Consider the following 18,352-nt stretch of genomic DNA (forward strand, 5'->3'; position numbering starts at 1 on the left):
TGGAATTCACTCTGATAGCTGAACAATTATGGAACAGCTGCATTTTCAGAACAAAATGACCTTTTCATCAAGTTACAAAACATTAAAGGTTAAAGAATGTTTGAAAGGAAGTTAATACTTTTAAAACATTGGGAAAATTGCCATGCTTTCAAAGACCTGACCAAAAGGAGAGGAAGGCGCCAGACCAGCAGGTATGAGCACTATTGGGGGGAGGGGGGCATGACATATTTGCCTTGCCTGCTTCATTGAAAACTATGAATGAACCTACTTCCTCAGGAAATGAGAAGAGGCAAGCCTGTGATCTGCACAGCACGGGAGCTCACGCAAGGAACCCTTAGCGGGCTGGTTCCTAATTGCAATTTTGAAGTCACATTTCTTCCTCTCGCGAGTAGCGATGGCAGAGAGCAAATCAATGAGTGTCAGATTTTCCAGGCTTCTATTTTCCATCTGACCTGAATGGCTCACATTCCAGTCACTACTAACAGGGAAAATAGAAATATCAGTGAGGCTCTTCACCATGCCCCTTCCTTTAATTAGCTCCCGGAAAAACCTGGAGGGATCCGCCTTATTCGCCCCTGCGAATGCTCACTCTTCCCAGGAAGTCAGGAGGCCTGGGCACCACTATGCCTCCAGCATCTCCCCTCCTCCTTCCTTTTTGCCTCAGTCCAAGCACCTGCTTGCATCCTGGGATGCATCCAACATAACCCCACTTCTAAGCCTGTCTACAGAGAGGTCCGACCCTGTGGCTACCCTTCTCACAGTGGCTGGAGGAGGGGCCCCTATTTATGGCCCCGCTACCTCGTGCTGAGCTCTTCACCGAGGCACCCACATGCCTCAGCCCACATGAGCCTCCCTAGCACCCGGGCGATGGGCTCTACTGTGACTCGCCCATGAGCACACACAGCTAGGAATGCTGCTCCTCCTCCAAACCCCTGTCTGACCCTGAAAGCTCCCAGTACATACACAAAGAGGCAAAGATTTCAAAGGGCATCTCCAACTTTAATTGGATTTTTCCTCCCTGAGTCTCTACTTGGTGCTTAAGATGGAGAGAACTGAAAGAGACAAGGCTGAATGAGGGGTGGGGGAGAGCAGTCTGTCTGGGTCATGAGCTCCGGCCCTGCATCACACGGTCAGAAGTCACATTCACCTGTCAAGATATGTGCACACCCACATCATACTCACCACCGTGTGTTTGACCCTTCTATGCTGCCGGTGGTTACATCTCTCCTAAGACACACCATTTAGTTGTTCTCCCTCATTCCTTCCAGACTGCTCCCTCATTCCTTGTGCCTCGTCTGGTTCAGGTAGGGCAAGGTGCTGGGCTGGAGAGGCAGCTCTCTAATTTCTCACCTTTACTGTCTACCTTCTTGACTCTCAACGACGTGCCCTAGATAGTACCATCCTCGAGAGGGAGCAGCTTGCATTTCTGGACATTTGAGACGGGAGTGTCTCCTTGGCAAATTTCACTGTTGGAGAATGACTCTGGCCCATTTTCAAGTCTCATTGGTCCTGGCCTACAGGTGAGGCGTGAGGAGGAGTAAGGAGGGCTTGTGGGCTCATGGGGGCAGGGGACTCTTTGTCCTGCAAGGTAAGCCAGACCTCTGGGAGGGCCCCCTCCCTTCCTGAGCCTGCCCTCACTGCCTCAGGGGCCACAGGCTTCCTCCCGGTGGGGAACCTTATCCCCAGGCATTCAAGTGGGCTGGGACTGAGGGTTCTCTTGCAAGCAGGGAGGCCCTTTTTATACCTGAACCTAGCCCACCACCAGCTGTTCTCCAGTGTAGTCCCAGCAAACACCTTCTCTTTAGCAAAAACATTCCTAAAACAAAACAAAACAAAACAAAAAAACCTTAAATGATGCAAAAGGCTTCTTTACCATTCAATTCCCCTATTTGGGCAATATATTTTGAAAGTGTTCGTAACACCTTTAAGGTGATCAAAAGTCAAAATCTGGTGTCTCTCAAATTGTATTCAGTAGCTATTATTTTTTTTTCCTGTGCGCATTTACAAATGTTAGCTAGACAGCCTTCTGCCAGACTCTGAGACCACTACCTGCCCCCACCTCCTGCTTCATCCCTTTCGCCACTCGCCCCGTGCAGATGACCTCCTGAGCTCGATGTCTCCTAGACAGGTAGCTAGGAGGCTCTTTGGGCAGGAACTCAGACTTCCCTTTAGCCTGACCATCTTTTGCCTAGAAGGAAGGGTGGATAGAGATCAAGCACCACCCTCTGGAGCAGTTTTTGGCGGGGACCCTAGTCTAAGTCCTGTTAAGATGGAAAAAGAACAACATTCTCGCCAGGCCAGCACCAGGAAGGACCATTGAATGTCCACAAACTCTGTACTTTAAAAATAAGGCTGCTGGGGTGGGGTGCCAGGCCCCAGGGTACTTGGCTCAGGATGGGCTATGGGGTTGGGGGGAGGGGAGAGATGCTCAGGGTGCAAGAGATATCACTTGATCCTTGGCACAGGCCAACCCGGTATTCTGTGCAAAGCCCCCTGTTAAGTCTGGAGCCACAAGGAGGAGCCAGGCCAGGAGGGCAGCTTGCCTGGGTCCTGTGGAGTCCTGTTTTCCTGCACACCCACAGGTCAGCACAGTGACAGATCCCATCCTTTGTCTGTGCACTTGAACACACACTGATTTCCACACCCCTCCATGCTGGGCATCTGCAGCCTGTGCACACCTTCCTCCTGGCATGTCTTTGCACATTCATAGGATCCTTTGCCTGGAGGTCTGGGCACTTTCTCCAGGACATGTTTTCCCCAGGGGAGGAGCCCAGCCTGCCACCATCAGCATACTAACACTGCCTGCTTTTCCTAGGAGCGGGATACCCACAACCTAACTAAGGTCTGTGGCCCAGCCCCAGGCGGGGCACAGGCTCTGGGGTGTCCCAACCTAGTCCTAGCGTCCAGCACCCTGGATTTTGGGATCTTCGTGGGCAAACAGTTCTCTGTTCAGGGGGGAGCTGGTTTTGCACGCTCCAGAATTTCGGTATTGCGGGGCTTTGGAGAAGGTATCATAGACTTGGGTGGGCAAGGATCTTGTCTTGAAACTACGTCCATGGAGCAACCATGCTCTTTTAACTTCAGCTAGCTTAGGAGAACCTAGGAAAGGGGGGTTAGGGTGAAGGGGCTAGAGCTCTTCTTGAACCCCTTCTTCAGAGGTCACCACCTGCCCCTGCAATCCACCAACACATCCAAGTCATCCAAGTGTAAGACGCGCGAGGGGTCCACAGCGTACCTAGTCCAAGAGGGCAGCCCTGAGAGCAACCTGAACCCACAACCTCCCTGTCCCTACTCATCCTGCCTGGGGCTGGAGCGACCGCCCCCGACAGCCCACCTCTAGAGGGCGCTGAGGGAGAGGTGGTACTGAGAGCTTCCGCGGCGGGCTCCAGGGGGAGCCTCAGGGACTCCACCCCTTACCCCTGGCCTAATTTGAATATTTCATTGGCTGCCGCCAGTCTGGTCAATTTATCATGCAAATGTGGGTGCCCTCCGCGCGGGAGAGGAGCCGCCGCCCGCGCGGGAGAGCGGCGCCCGATTGGTGGCCGAGACAGCGGCATTTGTAATATTTTTCTTTGGGCATTGGAGTCATTTACCAATGCCATCGTCGCAACTCCAGGCACTGAATCACAAGCCACTTAAGGGGTTTTATTGGCAGCTTTGAAACTTCTTGAACATGTTCTTTTATTTTAGATCAAGTGCCAACCTATTTCTGACCTCCCCCCACGCCCACCTAAAAAGCTACAGCGACTACAAACTACCTTGCACCCTTGTGAGCTGTGCGTCGGGTGGCCGCCCCTGCCATGCCACAGAGAGGAGGACTCTGGGGTGAGCGCTTGGTAGACCCGAAATGGAGAACTTTTGCGAATTCTTGTGAGGGTTAGGGAGGGGGACGGATAGAAGAGGAAACACAAAAAGCAACCCGGAGAAAGGAGGAGGAGGGGAGAAAGAAGATGAAAGAGATGGGGAAAAGAGAAGTGTCAGAAAGAGGAAAACAGAAGGAAGAATTCAGAGCTTCTCTACGGAGGAGGAAAATCTCGGAGCTGTCAGAGCCTCTGAGGTCAGAAACTACCTGCATACAAAGAATCTGGCCCTTCTGACAACCTTGTCCCAAAGAACTCTGGCTCTCCTATTCTGGATATACTGGTGAGGAGCATCAGGCTTCAAAAAATTTAAAACAAAAAAAAAAAAAAAAAAAAAGAGAGAAAGAACGAAGACCCAGCCCAGTGCCCCGCTCTCTTGTACCTGTCCTACTGAGAATTGCCCTCGGTCTTTCCCGTTTGTAAATTCAGGGAGGAACACAAAACCATAATGTGTATGACAGAAAAGAAGAGCGATTTAGGGAAAGAGAAAAGGAAACGAGATTCTTCTTCCTCTTGCAAATTCTCGGGCCAGTTAATGAGGTCACCAGGCACGCAAAGCTGGGCTGTCTGGTCTGCGAAGAGCGGGTGATTTGATATCTGAGACCCCCTCCTCCTCCTAGGGTTCCTACATAGGAGCCCGAACACAGCCTCACACTGGGGTGCCCACGCAGGGATTCAGAAACACGACTCGTCCCGGGCATCTCTTGCAACGGCGAGGGAAGAGATGGGCACTTCTATTTCCCAGCTAGCAGAAAAGTACTGGTCCTTTCCAGCCAGGGGTGAGCCCCACCGCGCCTGCACCCATCTCCAAGGTAGTTTTTTGTTTCTGTTTTTTAAAGCTCTGCCCAAATGTTTTCCAAAAATCCATTTCATCCGGAGTAGGGAAAAAAAAAAAAATACCATTCCGCAGCGAGTAATTCGGGAAATTCCCGCACAAGTGAAAGTAGGCGGGAGAGATTGGACCGAAGGGCATTTCGCCAGCAATTGCTCCCTCCGAAGTGGACTTAATGTGTATAGGTCCTCCTTAGACCAAAATGCAAAGGCTCATTTTCTTTATTAAATCGTAGGTTTCCTGAAAAGTTTTTGAAAGTTCGGTAGATGATTGAGCTTGAAAAATTACAGAAGAAAGGGCAATGAGGTCCTAATTGAACTTGCCAAATCTGAAGATGCTAGACCAGGAGCACAGACAGGCTGGGGGGAGCGGGGTGATTCCTAGCCCATCTTAGGAAACTGGAGAAAGTGGTCCCTAGGAATCACCCAACCAGGAGATGGGTAGGTAGGAAGACCTGGTTCCCCTCAGATAACTATGTTCCTTCCCTCCTTATTAGGTATATAGTTTTGTTTTTGTTTTAACACAATTATAATTGCCTGGAAATTTCGAGTCCATAAAAATGAGGCATTGAGGAGGGGGACCTGCCAGCCCTCACTTACTAAGTGGCTTGGCTGGGTCAGTTTCCATCCAGAGTTCTCAAGGTCCAGTCATGCTGGCCGTTCAGGGTCTGCCTGGGGCCCCCTTCCTCTGCCCCTCCCCCCCAAAAGACCAGGGACATCATGCCTGGCCAGTGAAAGGCCACAGGCCTCGGAGTCTAGTGGTCCTCCTGGGAATGGTGGGATGCAGTGAGCATAGTTGGGAAAATTGGACCAGACCACTGTGCTCCCAGCTACAAGAAATTTACAAAGCAGTAAAGCCCGGGAGGGTAAGAGGTGGGAGTCTGTGTACCCCTGTGTGTGTGTTGGGGGTGGAGTGTTTCATGCCCCAACACCAATCCTTGACCTTGTGGTCAAGACAGTGGTCTCCTAAGTTTCTTCGAAGCTTGATCTGCCCCCCTGCTGGTTCAACCCCAGCTCACATCCAGGCACACCTGATGCAGCTCCCTCAGGGCCCCACAGAAGTGGTATTAATCTATGGCTCCGATTTTCAAAGGTTTATTTCACGTCAAAACTGTAAAAGTTCTTAAGAGAATTTACAGACAAAACATCTGGTTCGTTAAAACAAAGCTACCGGAATAAGAGAAACAAACTTCGCTGTTATGTAAATGAACTTTTAGCAAACAATTTACCGCCTGGCGAGGGTCTGGCCCCAGGGTCCAAATCTCTAGCACTTAGGCAGGGGGCGGAGGTCCTGGACTCAGTTCCTGGTTGAGGTGTGCGGGTGGAGGCAGGCAGTTTCTCTGCGTCTCGGGGTTTTCCTTTGCCTAGCTCAGACAGTAGTGTGAGTAGTGTGTAAGGGGGCAGCCGGAGGCCAGCATTTCGGTGGAGGGGGCGCAGGCAGGAAAAGGATTTGGTACTACCTCTCTTGCAATTGCTGGGTAGTCAGTGGGCTCCCCCAAGGGCCCTCCACCGGGCCTTATATTTTCACACTACAAAATGGAAGGGGGGAGGGCAGGCTCCCTGCATACTTCACCCAGCATGCTTTGTCCCTCCAGGTGGCCTGTTCTGCCCTGAGGGCACAGAGAACCCCTCTTCGTGGCCTGGGTTTAGGACCCTAAGTTCCTGGGACCTTGGCCTACCCTGGCTATCCGCCCTCGATTGGCAGCGTCAAGGATGCCTTCTTTCCAGTAGCATTTCCCTCTGTGGCCATCCCGAGTGAGGACACACCTTGGCCTTCCTTGGGTCAGGCACACTGTCCCCCACTGGCCTCATTTGCACCTAGAACACAACCTTGGACTGCCGCTTCCCCAATCCTACTTCTTTGGTCTTCAGCAGTATGTTATGGGCCAGCTCCCTGCCCCTCCACTGAATACTTGTTCCCAGCCACACCTGTGTTTGACTCTCCCACCCCCCAGATTCCACCCCCCCAGTCCCGCCGTGGGTCTCTGGTTGGCCAAGTTCAGAAAGGCTCCCCTGGTTGGGGCAGACCCACGCAGATGGGCCTGGAAGACTAGTGCCTGTAGCTCGCAGAGCTCAAAAGGTTGGTGTCACATTTCTAACCCTTGACCTGAAGAACTGGTATTTGGGAAGATTTGCACCGATTAGGGCTCATCGCAATGCCAGGGAGGAGGGGCAGGGTACCACTGGGCCCAAGTCGCAATCTTGGGGCTCTGGAATGGTCTTCAGTGGCCCGTGGGAATTTTCTGGGCTCACAAGCGTGGCCACCCCTATGCAGGGTGAGCCACCTAGCCACAGTGAGAGCTGTCCATTTCTCCTATGGGCACCTGCCTTTGGGCATTTCGATGTGTCCCTGCACTGCTCCTCAGCCCGCTTGTCCTTTTTTTGTTTTCAGGGATTTAAAAAAAAAAAAAAATTCCGGAAAAGCGGCACCTCCCCCAAATGGGAGCTTCTAACTGGCCTAGGGGGTTACTTTTTGCGTGACTCACTGGGCTAAGTTAACCAGGTGCCTGCGCGCGAGCGGAAGCCTGCTGTTGCTTTTCAGAGGTATCTGCAACTCTTTGGAGTGGAGTAGAAAGATTTCTACACAGTGTTACCTTCTGCAGAATTCTAGCTTCGCCGCCGGGCGCCGGCTTTTCCGCCCTCTAGTTTAGTGTAGAAGCGGTTCGGCCGCACGCTGGAGCGCGGTCCCTCCTACCCAGGGGAAGGAGCCCATGTGTGCGCCGCTGCGGCCGTCTCTCTGGCCTCCTCCGGTGCCGCGCAGACCTGGCTCCCGCGCTCGCCGGAGAGCGGCTCCTCCATCCCTTCTAACTCGTGAATCGGGGAACGAAGACAAGCCCAGGTTTTGACCCGCTCCTGTAGTCGACTCTTGAGGGGGCAGAACTCACCAGGCACCGGGACAGGAATATTTGCAGTAGGAATAAAGTCAGGTAAAATGCCTGGGACCGCCACCCCGCAGATGTCCAAAGAGTAGGTCCTCCGTGCGTCCTTCCCCTGAACTTCTTAGGGGCAGGACAAGACAGCACTTTTGGCCTGGCCAAACTGATCAGGCACATATATGAAGATATTTGTCTTCTGGACAGTGGGATGGGGAATTAGGGGTGGGGAAAGCAGGAAGAAAAGCAGGGGAACTTGCAACCACAGCGAGGCCAGCATTCATGGAGAATGGCGCTGGGAACTACCCATAACGCTCTGGCTTCTCCAACATATGGCCCTGCCCTTTCTCCCTCCGTAAATAGCATGTTAATTACAGACTTGCTGTTATCCGGATACCATTTCTCCCTAAATCGAGTCCCCGTTTTTTTTTTGCCTGGGATTCGCGTTTTCTTCCCCTTCTCTGGTCCTCACTGTCAGGCCGTGTCAGGCAGCAGCCAGGTGGGGCCTGGCAAAGTTTTAGCTGTATACCTTCTGGCTAAGGTCAGCCCCAGATTCAGCCCCGCTGAAGCGTATTTAGGCCCTGCATTCAGGTACCTATTGTGCTTGGTGCTCATTTGGGAAGACTCCCTTTCCTTTTCTCCTAGGCCACACCCATTTCACAGAAAAGGGGCAAAGAGAACTTGGAATTACAAGAGCTAGGTTGACAGTGTCCCTCTCGAGCTGTCCTATTCCAAGGACGGCCCGCAAGACTAGTCCCGTTTTGAGGTCTTGGTATTAAAGATGGTGCGCATGGTTAAAAGAACACCGTAGAGATTAGGGTTCCAGGCTGTGCCACGCCGGGCCAGAACCCTGTTTGAGTGTTCGGCCAAGGCAGCGCGGTCGCAGTATGCACTCCGCATAGCCCGTGTTGCGCGTGACGGGCTGTCGCTGCGATGTGCAGCTCATTGACACTGATGGATGCGCCAATGGTTGGACGGACAGATGTTAGGGCGGATCGCACAGCGCGCGGCGCCTGAGCGGGGGAGGGCGAGGTAGCGATCGGGCGGTGGCTGCGGGCGGTTCGGAGACTGGAGCTCAGGCCGCGGCCCGCAGGGGGAGGGGGCGGAGGGAACGAGGTTTGGAGAGCAGCGCGGGGAAGGAAAGGAGGAGGGGGAGCATGAGCCAGGGCGAAACTCTCAGCCTTCCGTGCGCAGCGCCCAGCGCTGTGCACCCATCACTACCGGCGCGCTTAAGTGGGCGCTCCGCGTTGGGAAGGTGAGCGGGGGGCGGGCAGGAGCTGACCTCGCAGGGCACCTACCCTCCTCCAGGCAAGAGGCTTCTAGCGCCGCGACCAGAACCGAGAGGCCGCGGGCGGCGTCTGCCAACTCACCGTTTCCTCGTTCGCAAGAAGCGTTTCACGCCCCACGGCCGCGTCTCCCGGGCCTGGAGGGGCAGTCGCTTTAGCCTCTGCGGCGGCAGGCACCAACTGCTCGCCGCGCCCCCGCCCCCGAGTCAGCCACACGCTCGACCAGGCCGGGAGCCCAGCCGCAGCCCGACTCCGACTCCCCCGCAACCGCCTGGGGTCTGCACCCCGCAACTCCAAGCGCTCCTGCGCGCGCGAAGGCGCTGGAGGCTGCTTTATAGCCCGGGAGGACGGCAGCGGCACATCTGCATTCAAGGAGGCGTCTGGACCGAGCCCAAGCCCGCAGGCTGGGGGCGAGAGGAGACTTTTGATCTTACCGTCTGGGTGAGATCACGGTCTCCTGGTCTAAAAGAAAAGAAAGCATGCCCGTGAACTTTTAAAACAAACTTACATAAACAATCACAAAGAAAAAAAGATATAGAGGGGGGCAGAAGAAAAGGGGAAAGAAACACAAGAAAAGAAAACATTAAAAAAAAAAAAGGAAGGAAGGAAGGAAAAAAAGGAAGGAAGAAGGCCGGGGTTTGCAGCTCCAGGAACGCTCCGGCAGCCAGTCCCAGGGCGCAGGGCTCCGGCCCTCTCCGGGACTGTCGGACGCGGGGCCCAAGGGAGCCCCCGGGCCCCAACCGGCGCGCCCAGGAGCGGCGCCACCTCGGGGACCGTGGGCCTGGCGGCCGCCCCCACACCCCCACTACCGCCGCCCGGCAGCTCCCAGAGCCAGCCCAGCCGCGGCCGCCCCATTCCCGGCCCAAGAGCTGGCCCAGGGAGACGCAATCGAGCCCGCAGCGCATCGATGCGCCGCCGCCCGCGCCGCTCCGGCTCCGGCTCCCGTTCAGCCGCCGCCGCCCGGGGGTCGTCCCAATGAGCTCCGGCCCACCCGCGCCCTCGCGGCAGCCCGTAAGTGAGCCCGCGTCGCCCTGCCGCCAACGCAGCCCCGCCAGCTCCTCCTCTCCGCGGCCCGCCTGTCCGGCCCGCTCGGCGCCTCAGCGACCCCAGTCACCCAATCAATAATCAATTCTTTTCGCCCAGTACTGGTGGCACGCCGGGCGCTGGGCGCGGTGGCCCCCTCTCGGGGGCGCCCCGGGACGGGGGATGGGCTTCAGAGCCCGAGTTCCTTCCCCCGCCCCCGTCCCGCCCTCGGATCCGCCAGTGCTAGGGGTGGGGGCGCGGCCGGGCGCCTAGGGGGCGAGGGGCGGGGTGGGGGTGGGGGTGGAGGGACCGCGATCTTCCCAGGCTGAGGAGGAAACTTGGAGGCACCCCCTCGCACACCGACCCCCGGGACCGGCCCGGGAAAGTTTGCCCGGGAAAAAAAAAATTGGGGGAAGTGGCGGCGGCGGGTCCCGGGGGAGGAGCCCGGGTGGCGCGGGGTCTGAGAGCAACCCCCACCCACTCCGGCCCGCGCCCGCCTCCTCCCTCGAGGGCGCCGGCGCCCGCCCGTGGGCCCTGGCATCCCCGGGGGGCGCGGGCCCAGGCCCGGGGAGCGAGCTGGGGGCTTTGGACGCGGCGGGTGGAGAGAGTGCGGCTTGGGCGGGGCAGCGGGGGGCGGCCAGGGGGCGAGGCCCGGTGGGGAAGCCGGGCGGGCGGGGGTTAGCGAGCGCCCCGGGACTAGCTGGGCCGGGCCGGCGCCGCGCCCCTGCGTGCGCGCACTGGGCGGGGGCGGAGGGGCGGCACCCCCTCCCCGGACGGGGCGGGGGTCCTAGACAGGCCCGGGGCCGGGAGCGGGGGTGCGGCGCCCCCGCGGGCGGGCGAGTGACACGATCATCTCCTTTTCCTTTAAGCTTGCCTGTTGCCGACGCCGCCGCTCCAGCCGCGCCGCGGGCAGGAGACTGGACCGCTGAGCCCCGGGCCGCGGCGGCGGCTGAGCGCCCCCCCCGGATGCCGTGACCCCCTGCCCGGGGGCGGGGGCCGGGGCAGGACCGGCCGGGGCCGCTCCCGCGCTCCTCCTCCCACCCCCTCTGCCCGCCTTCTCCCCCTCTCCCCGCCCCCCGGCCCCGAACCCCGCGCACCTCGTCTGGGGACGGGGCGGGGGGGGGGGCAGGGCCGCCGTTCCTCCCCGCCCCCTCTTCCTCGGGCCTCTGGAGCGATTTGTCAAACTTCCCATTCCGCCGGCAGCGCGGTCCTCCTCCTCCTCCTCCTTCACCACCTCCTCCTCCTCTGCCTCCTCCTCCCCCCCGCGCTCCTCCCTCCCCCCGCCTCCCTCGCCCGCCCTCCTTCTTCCCTCCGCACGTTCGGGGATCGCGGCGGAGCGCGGAGAGGGGGGGACGCGGAGAGCCGGGGCGCAGCAGCATCCTGCGGGCGGCCGCTCTCCGGGGGGGAGGCTGAGAGCCGGCCCGCCTCGCCCCCCCGCGGGCCCGCCGCCCCTCCCTCCCTCTCCTCAGCCCGGCAGCGGCGGCGGCGGCGGCGGCAGTGGCAGTCGCCGGAGGAGCATCATGCCGAGGAGGAAGCAGCAGGCGCCCCGGCGCGCAGCAGGTACGAGCCGCTTCCCCTTCCTCCTCCTCTTCTCCTCCTCCTCTTCCTCTCGCCGCGGTGCGCCTCCGGCCGGCGGCGACCCGGCTCTTCGCCCCACTCCTCGCCCCTCTCCCTCTGCCCGCGCAGAGTAACTCCGGGGCGCCCAGGCTCGCTCTCTGCTCTGCTCTCTGGGTGCGTGCGCCCGCCTCGCGTCCCGGGCGCCCCCCGGACGCCCCGCCGCGCTAGCCCTGCTCGGGCTCGCTCCCACTTCGGGAGCCGCGCGCGCTCGGGGCCAACTGAACCGGGCTGGGTCCCTGCCCCTTCAGCTCTCCGGCGGCGGAGGGGATGGGAAGGAGCCCTCTTTGGTCTCTTTCTGTGGGGGGCGGGCGGGGTCACCTGAGTTCCCCGGGACACCTTCCGCGTCCTCCCGCGGCCAGCCGGCGGGGGACAGCCCGGTGTCTGCCGAGCGAAAGAGAGCCAGCGAGTGAGGGAACGGGTCCCTTCGGCCACCTTACTGCTAATCCAATTGATTCTTCATTTATTGGGCCCAACGCGGGCAAGCGGTGGAAGCCAGAGCGCACAGGGTCTGGGTATTGTCAGATGACTGTCAAGTCAATGTTAGATGCTGGCGTTCTCTGTATCCCCGTTTGTTTTCCCTTACCCCCACTCCCTCCTTCCACTGCTTCTCCCACCCTCATCTTCTCTAGCACTTAGTTCTGGGACGTGTCTCTGTACTTTCAACCCCCCCCCCTATTTTTTTTGCCAGGAGTGTCAGCTCCTGTTAAGACTGAGCCGATTTTTTTTTTTCCTCTTTTCTGGAAAAAGCATCATTGAAAACAAAACAAAACCCACACACATAACATTATTTTGCAATAATGTCAGTTGGGGGCATGTTGCCTGGAAGAAGGGTTTCTGGCCCTTTGCCACCCTTGATTTGATGACTGATTGATCGCCGGTCATGCTGCTGCCTTTGATCTATTCATTCCCAATAAACATCAATAAATCACTCGCAATGGTGAGGCCAAGCTCTGTGACGTCACTAGGGCCCTGTCAGTGCAACTTCGGGGATTTGGGACGGATTGCTGAGAGGACCACATATGGACGGGATGTATTTTGATATGAGTAACATTCAGAGGCACAGAGGTTCAGATGCTGCCTGAAGCCTGAACGGGAGGGTTCAGTGATGGTTCATGTCTTGTTTTTTCTGTTCTTCTCTTTTGGTGGAGGAAGGGAGAGCAGAGGGCAGGGTCCGGGCATTGCCTGGCTCCCTTCTTGGATGAAGACCTTGTGCCCATGCTGCCCCCGAGTGCCTGTGGCAGCTGTGGGGGTGACGGTGATGGTCATTGCCATCATGTGAGCCGACATTGGCCGTGGAGCTCACACATTGGCTGCACTCTGAACTGGAGTCTCCTTACACAGGGTCACGCAGAGGGAACGCTCTTTCTTCTCCCAGAAAATATACTCTCTTGTTCGTATCTTAAGAAAATCCTCGAAGAAAACAAACGTGGTTTGGGGACATATCATTGCAGGTTTTGCTCTCTGTCTCAGTGTCGCCCAAATTTAGGAAGTTTGAAAATCCCCGCGGTGGTTCTAGGGAGGGTGCTGGCACTTAGGTCACCTCCTGGCTGATGCTACTTGCCCATTCCACTTTCTCCTTTAAATTCCCAGCTCAAGCAATGAGCTTATCTACCCAAAATAAACTCTAAAAGTTTGGAGGACTCCTTCACAAAGTTGGGCAGTAGGAGTGTCTTGGGCTTCTTCCAGTCTTTTACATTTTTTCTTTCCCTTTTAGATGCACATTTTAAGGTATCTGTGTGCCTCAATCAAAGGAACCATATGTGATTACATCTTTACATTTAGTTTAGAACTCTCTCTACGGTTGCTTCATCTTTTCTTCTCCACCTTGCCAATCTGAGACTCTTCTAGGATGACTTTCTGCTAAAAATGTTAGCGAAGGAAGAAATGTACTGTTGATTTTATCTATCTATCTATTTATTTATTTAAAAAGCAACCTGTTCCCTAACCTTTTTGCACCTTTTAAAAAAACCAGCCAGGAAATCGCAGGTCAGTTAAGAAATATTCATTATATAAAAACTTGACTGCCCGGCTAATAGGAGATGGAAGAATGGTTTTGCTCTATCAAAATGACCCGTCAAAACGACTTTGTTTCATATTTGATTTAATTGTCTCTCTCCTGACAGGCACATTCATCAATAGCTTAATGGTCAATCAGAAGTTGGCAGCCTGAGTGCTTTCTTTCTTTCCCATACCCTGGTTTTGGATTTACTTTATCAGAATGCCTCTGCCTAATGGACGCGTGAGGAGGGGGTGGAGAATGTCTGAAGGGCTACTTATTTAAGAAGAGGGGAGGGATGAAACAAAACAAAACAAAACCAAAAAAACCAAAAGAAGAAAAAAAAAAAAACATTCCACATGTAGGCCATCGCGACGTAGGCGCAAGCCAATAAGTGAACTGCCTGAGGTTTTTGTTTGTTGGTTGGTTTGGGTGCAGGAGAAACTTCCCATTTTTTCCCCCCCTCCTGTTTTTAGTTCTCACAGCTGCAAGTTATAAGGTTCATGCCTGCTTTTGTGGCATCCTGGGAGTGATGACAAATTGATTGCTTTGCACTGATAGAGAGTGGGAAAAAGAAAGATGTCTGCTGATTGGTAACTGGAAATCCAGTCCCCAGCAACCTTGAGAATACTCGAGAATTTTTTTTTTCCCCTCCAAACTGAAAGGTCCGCTCAGCCATAAAAAAAGAAAAGTTGTTTTGCCAGCTTCATTAGTGTTCACCTAATTAGCTGTAAACCTGATGGATTCCTGACAGCTTTAATGATTGGAGATGACAAGCTCGACGCAGTGTCATCCAGCAGAATTAGGTTTGCAGCTAGTTTGATGTAATCAAGTTGATATTACACAGTCCTGGCTGCCTTTAGTTGTGCATTAACTCAATTTTCTGCTGCAGGTGACAAATGGGCTTTGGTACCTGGATAATCATGTCATAGGAATTAGGGCCCTTTTAATGGTCTGGGGTAGAATAACAACCACAAAGGGCTGAGAGCTGGGAAGAGTGTGCAGACCTAGCACACAGGTGCATACAGTTTTCCTAACTAGGCCAAATGTAACATTGCTTTCCAGAAGGCCAGAGCAGCCTCCAAGAATCCCTGAAAAGATGTATTTCTGTACTTTAGGATTTTCTTGCTTTCTTTCTTTCTTTCTTTCTTCTTCTTCTTCTTTTTTTTTTTTTTTTTTTGATAGAAATTATGCATGGCTTCCTGTCTGTTCTCCCAGGGAGAGAGACGTTTCTTCACCTGCCGAAGAGAAACGTGGGCAGGAGGGTCCCTTTTCCAGGCGTGTCATTCCAAAGGGATGACATTTTTTGCCGGCCAGATGTTTTTGCCTCAGAGGAGGAGGATGGGAGAGGCCCGTGTCCTTCAGGCGAAATGACCATTGTCCCTTGTTCGAAATGGGACTCTTACCTGGGCGTATTTTTTTTTTTTAAACAAGTATTCTTTGAAGATAACAGAAAAAAACAAAAAACAAAAACAAAAACAAAAAAAACCGAGAGCAGTATCTCGTAGCAGATGACATTTTATCCATTCTTATCCATTTTCTGGGGGAGGGGGACTTTAAAATCTTTAAAAAAAAAAAAATTGCCTCAACTTGAAAAAAAAAAAAAGTCCTCAGTGAACGACAACTTGCCATTGACCTTTCGAGTCTTAGTCGCTGAAAGAGAGTACTCTTCCAAAGAGTTTTTGGGTGGTCACATCAAGAGGGGAAACCTTTAAGCATCTTGATTTTTGTAAAAGTGTTGGGAACACCTTAGGTTCTGTGGGTGTTCCAGATCTCCGTGGGGCCCTGGGGGCAGGGTGGGCTTGCCTAAAAGGTAGGGGCATGGTGCTGTCCATGTCTGGCCATCCGGGCCTTGGTCGTCCACACACAGGGCAGCTCCTCTTCTCTGTCAGAGGCATGTGGAGCCTTCAGGAAGGTATTTCGGCGTTAGCCCTGGGAATGTATTTGCTCTCAAGCTTGCCACACCTTTCTCCTTCGGACAGGTACTCTGCCCTGTAGCAAGGTGACAAGATGACCGGTTCAGGCCGCTCTGTGACCCATCCCCCCCAACCCCCACCATTTTTTCTACAACATGGGAGGAACAATGCACCTTTTAAAAAGGAAAATCAAGAAGACGAAGGAGAAAAACAAAGAGGGTGGGAGACAAGACTATCCCCCTGGACGTCCACCTAGGGTAGGGAATCTTCCAGCATCAGCTGCTATGCCCCCCCCCCCCCCTTATCTTGACAACTGTCAGTTAGGGCTTCAGTGCTCTCCAGGGCCACAGTTGATTGTGAGCGGTGGATGTTGTCATTTTGTTCTCGGTGTTGCCTTGAGCGCGCTCAGGAGCGAGCGATAGTCAATAACTTGCTTACCAGCAGCTCTGCCCCAAATTGTCTCACATGCCTGCCTTTTCCCTCTTTTTACCAAAGATTGTTTTGTAAAGCGATTAGAATGAAAGGTGACTGCTCAGGGCCATGGGGACGTCCGGGAAAAACCCAGGTGAGGTCCCAGAATCAAAGCCCTTCCTTCCTCTCCCCGCGCACCCCCCCATCCCCACCTCCACTCCTGAGGTTTCCGGAAGGAGAAGGATCACCTTGAGGGCAAAGTTCCTGCACTGTTTTGGGGCTGGGGGCTTTCCCTTCCACTCTGGTGGTGACAGGGCCAGGCTGGGGCGAGGGCTGCGGTCACGGGCAGGGGAGCAGGAGGGACAGGAGCAGAGTCCCTGTCCTGGTGTACAACAGCCATATTCATCCAGGGACATGAGCAGGTCACAGTTATTCTGAGTGCAGATTGCAAGGCTTTTTTGCCGGCCCATTCTTAATTCCTGCCGATCACTGGACAAACTATAAAAATAGCTTTGGTCCGGTAGTAATAAATAAGTAAACAAATAAAATAAATAAATAAAAGAGGGAAAAAAGAAAAGAAAAATAAAAAAGAAGTAGGGTGTGTGTCCCTCTGCCCTCCTTCTGTGTTGGTGTGCAGCCCAGTTAGGTCGATGGGCCTTTCTTTCAAAGAAGCTGTCTTGTAACACTCCTGTAGCATTTTCCCACAGCCCATGGAGAGAAACGGCAGCCCAGAGCGGTGCCATCACTTACCTCGGACCCTCTCAGGTGTTCACGGCAGCATGTGTATGCGTGTGTGTGTGTGTGTGTGTGTGTGTGTGTGTGTGTATTTTAGTTATGCTCCAAATTGTGGTTTCTCTGTCTGAAGTTAAAAATGAAAGGTGAATACAATATATTGTATTTGGTAACAATGATATGGACTGGTACATCTAGACAGATAATGTGCAGTTGTAATTAGACTCAATAGACAGGCAGTCATTTTTAAATTCTTTGACACATGCATAAAATAGTCATATAATAAGATAAGATGACAATTTTATGTTAGGTTGATAAAGTGTCCTGATACATGCATTTAAATGTCTGTAAGCCTTTAAAAAAAATCTAGACAGATTAATTCTAGTTTCCAGTATTTGCAGTTAGTCATTAAATTAATTTTTAAATCCTACTAAACAATGGCTATGAATATATTTTTTTCTTCTTGTTTTTTATCTTTTTTATTTATTTTTTTTTTACCTGAATTTCAAGGAACGGATACATAGGCTTGGTAGCTTTCTCTAATTTTTCAACATTGGTAAACAGTTATATGAGATGTGGATGTGAAAATTCAGTTTACTGTTTGTAACCAGAATAATGCTATGCATTTTTGGAAATTAAAAAAAAAAAAAGGGAGAGACAGTAATAGAGCCTAATCTGCTTACGACCACTTGCATGAACAACTGTCATACTCTAGGTTTAGGAATCTTTATTAGAAAGATTACATAGTGTCCTTGACCAAATATTGAATATTTTATAAGCCCCATTTAAAAAAGAAGACATTTCGAGCACATACACTTGATTTGATCAGCACTTAGATTCTTGGGTTTAATTACTTTCAATTCTGTAAATTATTTTAATATCTCAACAAGAATGGCCCAAGAGATGTACTGGGGTGGGGGGAGGCATTTCTCTAAAGGTCACGTTACCTGGACTTTTTCCATCATCTTCTTACCTTGTTTTCTCAGATGTGCAAAGGTGTGGCTCTTGAAGAATAATTTCAATTTGTTTGGGCTTAATGATAAATTATTAATTCATACTGTCAGGACACATGTTATTAATTATGACTGTGTTTTCTTCATCCAGAACAGCTGTTGGGGAAACAGTGTAAGTTCAGATTGTCTTCAGGGGGAGGGTGCCAAAGCAAGGAACTTACCAACTCCTTGTCATCATATTCTTGGTCCCCTTGTTTTGGGAAGAAAACATTGCAGGGGGCGGAGTTCAGGGGAGAGGGAAACTGTTCATTCTCAACCAAGAGGGACACTGGCAAATGCTAGCTAATGTCCATTTTTTTTGGAAAGGCAAGCCTAACTCTTAATGCTTTTTGAATTCAGCTGGGATTCTGAAGGTGGTACCTGGCCCCTTCCCAAGTCCAGGTTTGGACTGGCTGCTCTCTTCATCCCACCAGTGATTCTTGTTTTCTTCTTAGTCTTTGGTAGACCAGAAGGTTGTGGCCATAAGTCTGTAGTGACAGAAAGCAAAATACTCTGAGTGCTTGTTTGTTCCCCAAAGTGGAACCCGTCCTTAATGGAGAGCAAAGCGCTGTTTGGTAATATACGTGAAATGACTCAAATTCATTTACTTTTGATTTTTCCATTCCCATCATTAAATCTAGTCCTATGTATTCAGTTTCCTCTGAGTTCTTTGAGAAATGCATGTTGCATAAAATAGGCAATTTTTAATGAACAATTTAATGTAAATGGGTTTTGAATTTAAATTAATATTAATGAAGCCTTGAGTGAATTTATTTTGCATACGTAAAGACTTGTAAGTCTTTCACCCATGTGCT

General features: G+C 53.0%; 1 protein-coding gene across 1 annotated transcript in view; it reads left to right on the top strand.

Moving 5' to 3' along the window:
• Nucleotides 1-9,908: 9,908 nt before the first annotated feature.
• TSHZ3 (teashirt zinc finger homeobox 3) overlaps nt 9,909-18,352 on the top strand; it is a 71,616-nt gene continuing 63,172 nt past the window's right edge. The window contains 1 exon segment of the mRNA XM_004765222.3: nt 9,909-11,433. Coding sequence (XP_004765279.2) covers nt 11,394-11,433 — 40 coding nt within the window. The 5' untranslated portion in view covers nt 9,909-11,393.

This window comes from Mustela putorius, unplaced genomic scaffold (genome assembly GCF_011764305.1).
Source record: "Mustela putorius furo isolate JIRA1106 unplaced genomic scaffold, ASM1176430v1.1 tig00000174_pilon_pilon_pilon, whole genome shotgun sequence".
Lineage (NCBI taxonomy): Eukaryota > Metazoa > Chordata > Mammalia > Carnivora > Mustelidae > Mustela > Mustela putorius.